General features: G+C 34.8%; 1 protein-coding gene across 8 annotated transcripts in view; it reads right to left on the reverse strand.

The window, feature by feature from the left end:
- CNKSR2 (connector enhancer of kinase suppressor of Ras 2) overlaps positions 1 to 10141 on the reverse strand; it is a 348720-nt gene that overhangs the window by 64666 nt on the left and 273913 nt on the right. For all 8 annotated transcript variants that reach the window (XM_069063427.1, XM_069063426.1, XM_069063424.1 and 5 more), the window contains one exon: positions 4478 to 4545. In XM_069063427.1, the coding sequence (XP_068919528.1) occupies positions 4478 to 4545 (68 nt within the window). The remainder of the gene's footprint in view (positions 1 to 4477; positions 4546 to 10141) is intronic.

Genomic DNA, 10141 nt, shown 5'->3' on the forward strand with positions numbered 1-10141 from the left:
CTTGGGTAATAGTAGTCTAAGTTGAAATTTGAATTATGTCCTAGAAATTTTTATATCTATATTTTACAGATATCTATGTATTACTACATATTTGTGTATTATTGATTATCTATATATTAGGGCAGCTAGGTGGTATAGTGGATAAAGTGCCAGGCCTGAAGTCAGGAAGACCTGAATTCAAATCTGACCTCAGACACTTACTAGCTGTGTGATCCTGGGCCATTCACTTAACCCTGTTTGCCTCAGTTTCCTCCTCTGTAAAATGAGCTGGAGAAGGAAATGGTAAACTACTCCAGGATCTTCACCAAGATAATCCCAAAAGAGTCAGACATGACTGAATAACAATAGCTAATCTATATATTATTTATATTTTATATTCTTATATCTGTGTATCTCCTCACTTTTCAGTATGCTATAGTACAAAGTGTATTGAATCCAGCATCAGAAGGCATCAAATTCTCTCCCTAATTAGCTGTATGACCTTAGAAAATAACAATTCCTCTTAGTCTTAATTTCTAATATGTCAAACAGGTGTCATAATATTTGCAATACCTGGGTGTTGTGAGAATTAAATGAAATATGGTGCTTTATAACTGTAAAATGCTATAAAATATCATGGCTATTTGTTATTATTAATAATTTTAATTTATTTTATTATTATTTTTATAGAATAAAATAAACATTTCCATATTATAATAAAAAGATTATTGTACATGAAACTGCAAATTTATTGTGTGCAACATTATATTCCTTTTAAATATATAATAAAGTTATTTCATAAATTTCTTTTTTCCCCTTTCTTTTCTCCCCCCCCCCCATGGCTGCCATTAGACATAAATACATATATGTGTAAAATTATTCTAGATATACTTCTATTTACCAGTTCTTTATTATTACTATTTTAGGTGTATCACAACATGTTAAAATATATACTCACATGATGAAACAAACAGCTTGTACCTATGGAGTAAGTTACTATGAAGTAAATAGTTAGCTGAACCTGTTTACACAAAATACGTTTCTAATTTTCTTAATCATAAGAAATTTTGGTTATTAAATAAAAAATGTACAAAGAAAATTTATTAGAATCAAGACCATGCTCAGCATCAAAGTAACACTGAAGGATAAAATATAGAAAGTAAGAGCAAGTTTGTGTTACTCATACAAATTTATTTTTAGGAAACTCTATTTTTCTCTCAGTACAACATCTATATCTCCGACTCTTTAATCTTTTGAGTCGATAAAGCAGGCTCAGGTGTAGCAATTCTAGAAGTGCTCCATGCTTGTGGGCCTACATAATTTCTGTCCTGGGATAGGCAATTGGGAGTTCCCCATACCTGGGGCTTACGATATTGAAGCCAAAATAAGTGAATACTCCCAAGTGGTATGAGCCAGAATTTTTGAGCTCAGTCAGTCCACAGCCATAGTTGCACCCTCCCAAGGTTCTAGGAATACAGGAATATACCACTGCCCCTGACTACTCAGCTGTTTTTGATGTAAATATGAAAGTGAATCACTTGTGTCTCCTGCCCCCTACCACTAATTTTCGCTAAAATAAAAAAGAATTTAAACCAGCAGGACAAAATAAAATCAATTTTAGAGTAAAGAAATAAAATTTGGACACTGGACATTTTGAAACTTCATTTATGGTACCTTTGCACATATCCATTTGACAGATAGCCTCCACATTATTTATTGGAAATAAAAAATTATTAAAATATTGTATGTAATGTGTGTCATTCTATTACATAAATTATATATTATTTAAGCTAAATATTTTACATTATTTAAATATTACATTTTAGGTATATTAAAACATTATTTATTATAAAATTTATTTTTTTGAAGACTATCTTACCCAGGTTAGAAATGCAAGAGGGCTATTCAATAGGCTTTGATCTGCTAACCTTGACCCTGCTCTGTCCCCATCCCAAGGACTCATCTTCTAAATGTTGAACATTAGTGCTGATACCTGGTGCTAGTGCATAGCCCACAGCCATCACATCCAGCTGGATTATTTGTGAACAGCTTTTTGAATCTTACTTGCTTTTGAATCTCACTCACCCTCTTCTTTACCAATTAATAACTATTCCCTTCTTTAAAAATCTTACTTGCAACTCTCTTTTTCTAGAATGCTTTCCCTGAATAACCTCACTGAATTATGTGTCTATTTTACTCTGTATTCTTTTAGCATATAATGACTTAGTTCCTTCTACTGAATGTTAATTAGCACTCCTCATATGTTGTATTTTAAGTTGTTCTTAGACTATTTCATGAAAATGATGGAACTGAGTATGGTCTCTTTTATGCACCTCAAAATGTTCACTAAGCAATTATTTATTGACTGGTTGAGTGACCTATTCATTGTCACAAGATCTCTGGAATTTCCAGTTTCGAGAAACTAATCTGAAATTTCAGTGGGGGTAACTAACCACAAAAATCTATGAATCCTGCCAAAGCCTCCATAGTCACCCCAACATCAACAAAATCATATCCATTGGAATTCTATTCTGATGCTAGAGATACAGCAACAAACACATATGCCTCATCTTTCAATCTCTTGACTTCAGAATGCCTCAAGTCATATCGGAAAACTACTTATGCTCCTGCTTACTAGCAATGATATTTAAAGCTCCTTTATACCACAGCTTGTGTGTGTATGAGTGAGTAGCAAGTGTTCATTTTCTCAATGCAATGTCATGCTCTGTAATCTTAAAGCAAGTGTGATCCATAAGGTCACAGAAGCCTGTGCTATTAAATAAGTCTCCCCCTTTCCCCTTTTTCCCCTACAACCCCCCCCAACCTTTAATTCCTTCTAATAGATTCCATAGTAAAAACAGACAAGATATTCACAGGTTGTGAATTTTTCTGTTTCAAGCTATTTGAAGAGAAAAACTAAATATATAAATATAAATTATATAAAAATATATAAAAAATCCCTCTTATTTATTCAGGAACTGCTCCGAAAATAGGCCAATTCTGTCACTGACTAGGCCTGAGAGGTAACATGTAGAGAGCCTTGAAGTCAGCAGAAGTCAGACTTGAATACTGCTTCCAATACTTGTAAGTTTTGTGAACATGGGGACAAGTCACTTAACCTCCCTGAACCTCAGTTTCCTTACCTGTAAAATGGGGATAATAATATCTATAATATAGAATCATAGACCTACAGCTAGAAGGGACTTATCTAATGCCAACGAAGCATTTTATGGGCAACTAGTTGGCCCAGTGGACAAAGCACAGGTCCTGGAGCCAGGAAGACATGAGTTCAAATGTGGTGTCAGACAGCTGTTTGCGTCTCAGTAAGTCCCTTAATTTCTAATAACCTGAGTTTCTTCATCTGAAGAGTAGGGGTAATAATAGCGCTTACTCCCCAGGGTTATTGTGAGGATAAAATGAGATATTATTTATAAAGTACTTGCCACATAGTAGGCACTACAGAAATATTAGCTATTATTATTATCATTTTATAGATGAAAAACTATGGCACAGGGAGGTTTGATTTATTCAAGACCACATAGATAGTAGGTATCAGAGATGGGATTGATGCTAGAGATACAGCAACAAACACATATGCCTCATTTGTCAATCTCTTGACTTCAGAATGCCTCAAGTCATTGGAAAACTACTTATGCTCCTGCAGGCTTACTAGCAATGATATTTTGGTTCATGGTTGGAGAAAGCAGAGTTGCCTCAAAGCTACTTTATACCACAGCTTTGTGTGTGTATGAATGAGTAGCAAGTGTCCATTTTCTCAATGTAATGTCATGCTCTGTAATCTTAAAGCAAGTGTGATCCATAAGGTCACAGAAGATTAAGCAGTTATAGGAAAGAGAATTATAATAATTTTGACCCACCAAGACAGCAATTTAATGGGCAAGTCTGGTCCTCTTACTCTGGCCCATAATTCTTTCCACAACACCACACCATTCCTACCCATAGAATTTCTAGGAAGTTCAAATGAAATAATGGACATAAAATTCTTTGTAAACCTTAGAGTTCTATATAAAAGTTATTATTATTATTTTGTGTATTCTTTAAAAAACCCCAGACTCTTAGTGTGGAAATTCCCTCTGCCAATGCAAGCCTACAACTCATTTGTAACCTATAGCCTTAGAACATCCATGGTTCAAGTGATTTGCCCATGGTCACACAGTGTGTATAGGTCGGAGGTGGGATTTAAAGACAGGTCTTTTCAACTTCAAGGTTGGCCCTTGATTCACAATGCCATACTGCTTCATTATTTTATAAATATACATATGTAAAGTATTCAGACCCTGAAAAGGCTATGTCCCTTCCCTGCCATGACAGTAAGATGTGAGGAGAAGAAATACAGTATAAAACTGATAGTTTCCTAAGAGACCCAGGATATGTACCAGATTGTCCTCGATTGCCCTGCCACCCCCATTCTCCCCCCCCACATAAAAAATTAATGGTAAGAAGTAAAAATGAAACAGTTAAATGAATAGTACTTTACCTTGTTCTTGCTTGATCCTCTCTCTTTCTGCATATCCAGCAGCTAGCATGTTAAGTCTATTTAGCCATCTGAAAGAATACATTTTTTTTAAATGAAGAATATTGCTCTAACATGATAATTTCTTATACTTTGATTATTGTAAATGAACTGAAGGAGATATGGAAAAGATTTTTCTCTACATGGTATGGTTTTTTTTTGATACTATGATTTATCTGGTCACCAAGGGTATCATTTTGTCACTACACAAATTGTTCCCCTATCAAAAGTCCTGTTTCCAATGGAAAAATCTTTAGTGAATGTGTGCAACATCTGTAAAATAAAGGTTTTGGGATAATCAGAGCCTCATTAAGTCTAATGTTTATAGATGTGCCACCACTCCAATTATCTCAGTTGTTCTGTATGCTTAGAACTAGCATTACTTTCTAAAGATTTAGGCCTATTTAGACCTAATCTAGCCTGATAAGGGAGGAAAAAGATTCAGAGCTTTTCAGTCAGAGGAATAAGTTCTTTGTGTAACAAGCAAGGAGACTTAATTATCTTGTTATATGTTTTGATGAAACACATTTATATTTCATGAAACGGGGAAAAGGTCAGCATGGGGATAAATTTGAACCTTGTCTCTAAATGCAAAGTGATTATGGTTTTTCTGTTAGCTTGTACACTTGTAACCTCTGCTCAGTTCCTGAAGATTTATTTTCATGAGCAAAGTAAGTTAAAAATAAACTCCTGCTATTCTTTTTTCTTTTAGGAGTACTGCCATGGTCAAAATGCAGTCAGCTGCCTTAGAGCAATGCAGCCTCTTTCCTTATCCCTATGGGGGCTTTCAGTATGTTCATTATCCAAGTGCTCACAGTGCATCAGCTTCTCAAAGCACCGAGTCTTTAAGCCAATGTGACAACCTCCCATTGGTAAAACTGGAATTATTTACCAAATCTATTTCCAAATCAGAAATAGAGTGGACTCTGCATTCCAAGTTATTAGCTAGTATCAATATTTAGATCTGGGATAATTTTAGAGATACCATTTCAGTTAATCCCATTGTTTATTGGAATAACAGAATCCAAAAAATACTAGCAAAGTTAACTGCATCCAAAAGTTTTTTTTTTGCTTTTTGTAATACATAAAGAGATAGAAACTTATCCTTCTTGACAAGTGGAAGATAACATCCTTTGAAGCTATTTCCATATTTCAACTTTTATGCCGGGAGGTGGCAACATTGATTCAGATGGTTATAATGTCTTGAAAGGAGTTGTAGAGTTCTATCCTTGGAAAATAAGACTATCTAAAAAGTTCTTTAACCCTTTGTTTTAAGAATAATAGTCATTTAGGTCCTATATTATTTTGAAAGAACAGGAAATTAAGAAGAAAACTATACAAGCAACAAGGATTTATTAATCACTTTCTGTATGCCAGGTATTGCAATAATCAAAGTCCCCCCAAACACCAAAAATCAAAAGCTGTGTAAGAATATGATATCACCTAATTTTGGGGAAGTAATGCAGAGAATAAAAGGGATATAATAAAGGATGATAAAAATCAGTGACATAATACCAAAACTTGAAAAATAAAACATATAGATACATGAAAAATTCTGAAACATGAATCAATAAGACATGCAAACTAAACCTTTTAAAATCACCAATTGAAGGCTGAAACTGACAACTAATCTCTTGATGAGTTATAGGAAATATACTTGCAGTGAAATTGGCATGAAACATGACTTACAAGGCAAATTATTTATCTATATACTCTATAGCTGGCTTAGGACTTTTATGGATAAAGAAGAAAAGAATCCTTAAGCTAATACCACTGGAGATTTTTATCCCATCTTCTTCATACTTCTTTACTTGATACACAATTCTGCAAGGAAATTCCAGTTTATGAGCATTATGAAAAAAAGTGAGTTCCTTTAGAGATCAAAGAATTTCAAAAGGTCTTCTTAGCTTTTTTCTATAAGAATCACTGAACATGTAAAACTCAAAAGACCTCTCTTTTAAGCTCCTTGAGTGGCCTACCAAGGAATTCATTATTTTTTACACTAGTCATAAGATGGGATTTTTCTGAAGAGTAAAGCACAATTTCTTTCCATGGAAAAAAAGGCCTCTTAGAAAACATATGAATGGGACTGCCATCTAGGTGTTAGCTAGAAGTTCACTGTGCACCCTTGCTGCAGTTAAGACAACTGTGTAGATAATTGTGAATTTTTCTATGCAGATGATTCCCAAATCTATATGGCTAATTCCAGCCTCTGAAGTCAGACACCATCCCTTGCATTTTGCACATTTCTAACTGGATATCCTGCAAGCATTTCAAGTTTAATGCACTGAAAAGAGAAATTATTATCCTTCCTTCCAAAGTCTTCCCACTTCCAAACTTCCCTATTACTGTTGAAGGCACCACCACCCACCCAGTTACCCAGGATTAAAATCTTGGTATAATCCTCTACTCTGTATAAATACTCTCACCCTATATATCTAACCTGTTACCCAGTCTTGTTGTTTCTACCTTCCCAACATATTTCCTATACATCCTCTCTTTTCCACTTATATAGCCATAGCCCAAGTTCAGGCCCTCACCACCTCTTGCCCATATCATTTATTACAATAGCCTTTTACATGGTCTCTATGCTTCATGTCTCCTAATCCAAACCATCTACCACTCATCTTGCCAAGGTGATTTTCTTAATGCATAGTTCTCACCATGTTAGCCCATTATTCACCTCCTGGGAGTCCTATGATCTCTACGATCAAATATAGATGGACTTCCCTCTTTGGCATTTAAAACTCTTTATAACCTCCCCCCTTCCTACTATTCTAGTCACTTCATGAACTCTTTGACCCAGATCCCCTGCTGTACTTGTGATGCCTTAAGAACAACAGTCCATCTTCTGTCTTTATGCCTTTACTTTGACTGTCCTTGGAATAGTCTACCTCTTAGTTTCTCTGTTTTTTTTCAGGATTCAGCTCAAATCCAACTTCTGTAGGAGGATTTTCCTGGTACTTCCAGCTGGTAGTGCCTGCCCCCTCAGATTACCTTCCACCTACCTCTGTATATATCTACTTATTTCAATGTTGTCTCTCCCCTCCCTGCGGGCCCATTAGAACATGAGCTCCTTGAGGACAAGGACTATTTTTGCCTTTCTTTGCATTCTCAGCACATAACTTAGTGTCTGGCACATAGTAAGTACTTAAATTCCCATTGAGTGGTTGACACATTATATGAACATGGGATCTTTCACAAGGATTCAGATAGAGGAAGTCCGTAAGAGAAAGATTTATGTTTCACAACCAAAGTATCTTCAAACAAGAGATAACTAGGAAAGGGGAGATTGTGGCTATAAGCTTTCAGGATAAATAATCCATTTTCATATGTGGTATGGGATAATATAATCATATTTTCATAAAAAAGCAAATAAGAAAATGCCTAAGAAAATCCCAAATAAATCTTCATCTAAAGGAGAGTTTCAATGTTACTATGATTTACTTTCTGAAAAGATTTTCTTATATAGGAAAATGTAGGCATGTGCCTATAAATCATATGCATACACTAACACCAATAATTTATTATGTGAAAGTAAAGAAACCTACCTGTCAGAGGAAAGCACATTGCCATCAATAATGCCCCATCAGTGCTTTCTTGCTATTTGTACCTCTTCTCTCAAAATAACAAGTGGTGCTAAAAGGCTCCCCTAATGAAAGTAGTTGTCAGGGATATGAGTATGAACAAAAGGAGAAACATGACTGAACTATAATTAAAAATAAAAGACTCAGTATTCTAGCCTGTGTAGCTCTTGAAGTTACACTGGCTCGTTTCTAAACTGACTTAAAAAAAAACTCTTAAAGGTTTAAGGTGTACAGAAATTTTATTTTCATATAGGATAGTTTTTAAAAGACTAATTTCTTGGGGAAAAAGGAAAGTAACAAAAATGTGGTTGATTTTTGCATCTCACAAAACAAAACATCTCACAAAACATAAATATCAGGATTTATGTCTGGGAACAGGGATAGAAAGGTCAGCATATTTTTCGAGCTATTGAGAAGAAGAGGGCCATGGTGGGAATAAAGTGGGTTTTTATAAGTAAGTGACAATTCCTTTTGTTTTAAAAACAAAGTTTTAAATTAAATGACAATTAATGTAATTTTAAGATTTAAAAAATCAGATTAGGATGACTCACACACCAGGAAGTTATTTATTATCTAAGATGGTGGTGATTCCTTTGAATTGGTCTACAACTACACACGATTCCTTTTACTAGTGGTGCATATATTTTCTTCCCTTTATGGACAAAACCAGCCTTCACATTGTATGTGACTTTATGAGGAAAGAGTTACTCATGTATATAGCTCACTCAATTTTTGGTTTGTTCATGATGTGAACCCTTCACATCTATCCTGAAGCCAGTGAGCTCAATGTGTGGGCAATGCTTTGTGAGCATCTAGCTCAATGGTGTGACAGGACAATTAAAATCCAAAGTAACAGCAAGACTCCTAGCAGTACAAATTAATTAATATTTCCATTTTGTGGGAAAGCTTAAATTAGGAGTGCAAAAAACTGTCCAGTTTTTAAAATAGTAGCAACAATGGCATTTTCATGAAAAAGTCATATAAATCAAGAGATGATGATGTAGACCACATAAAAATCTCAGCTTTCTCATTAATAGTAAATCATATTTTATCAAGTTTTATGTGTCATCTGGTTCCATATCTGCCTCCTATTCTTCTACAACATCCATCTCCTTGGAATAGGAGAAAAAGCCCAGGAACTAGATTTTAGCTAGAAGCAATTAGGGTTTTTATTTAATATTCTTTATTTTATCTTTGGAAATACACAATTATCTCTGTATTTTTAAAAGTTTGGTTACTTATTCATTATGGATAGGGAAAGGATGATGAAAGGTGTCATGAATAATATAAAATGACAGCAAACCTCGGACAAATAACCCAAATCAATCACATTATGGTATCCATCCATCCAGGGAACTGTTTTAACTCCTGAGGAAGATTTTCCCATGAATTATCTAATTGTTGGATATGGTCAACAATTTGCAAGATTCATCAGATCCTCACAGCTCAATTCAACAAGCATTTGTTTACAAACCCACTTTATGTGAGGCATTGGCAATATAAAGACAAAAAACAAATAAAATCAAGTACAAAATATATACAAACTAATTTTCAATACACTAGGCTTTGGGGGGAAGGAGAGCATGAGGTGGAGAGATTAGTATGATTTTCCTGTAGGAGATGGGGCTTGAGATGAACTTTGAGGGAAACTGGGATTCCAAGAAGTAGAGGTGAGGAAGAAGGGCTTTTCAGGCATGAGGGACAATGAGTTCCAAAGTATGGAAGTGGGAAATGGAAAGAGAATAGTGATCTGGTCATTTTGACTGGAATGTTGAGTTCATGAAGAAGTGTAATATTCAATAAACTAGAACAGTAGGCTCATCACAGATTGTGAAAGATTTAAAAAGTTAATTGCAAAAGTATATATTTTATATTGGAGGGAAGAAGGAGCCACTGAAGTTGATCTTGATCTTGAGTAAGGGAGTGACATGGTTAGACATGTGCTTTAGGGTTATTGATTTCATTGCTATGTGGAATTAGTGAGAGAAGAAGGGAGAGAGAAAGAGAAGAGAGAAGAGAGAAGAGAGAGAGAGAGAGAGAG

Source organism: Petaurus breviceps, unplaced genomic scaffold (assembly GCF_028583685.1).
Source record: "Petaurus breviceps papuanus isolate PSGF00001 unplaced genomic scaffold, PetGlider_PUasm1.0 90574, whole genome shotgun sequence".
Lineage (NCBI taxonomy): Eukaryota > Metazoa > Chordata > Mammalia > Diprotodontia > Petauridae > Petaurus > Petaurus breviceps.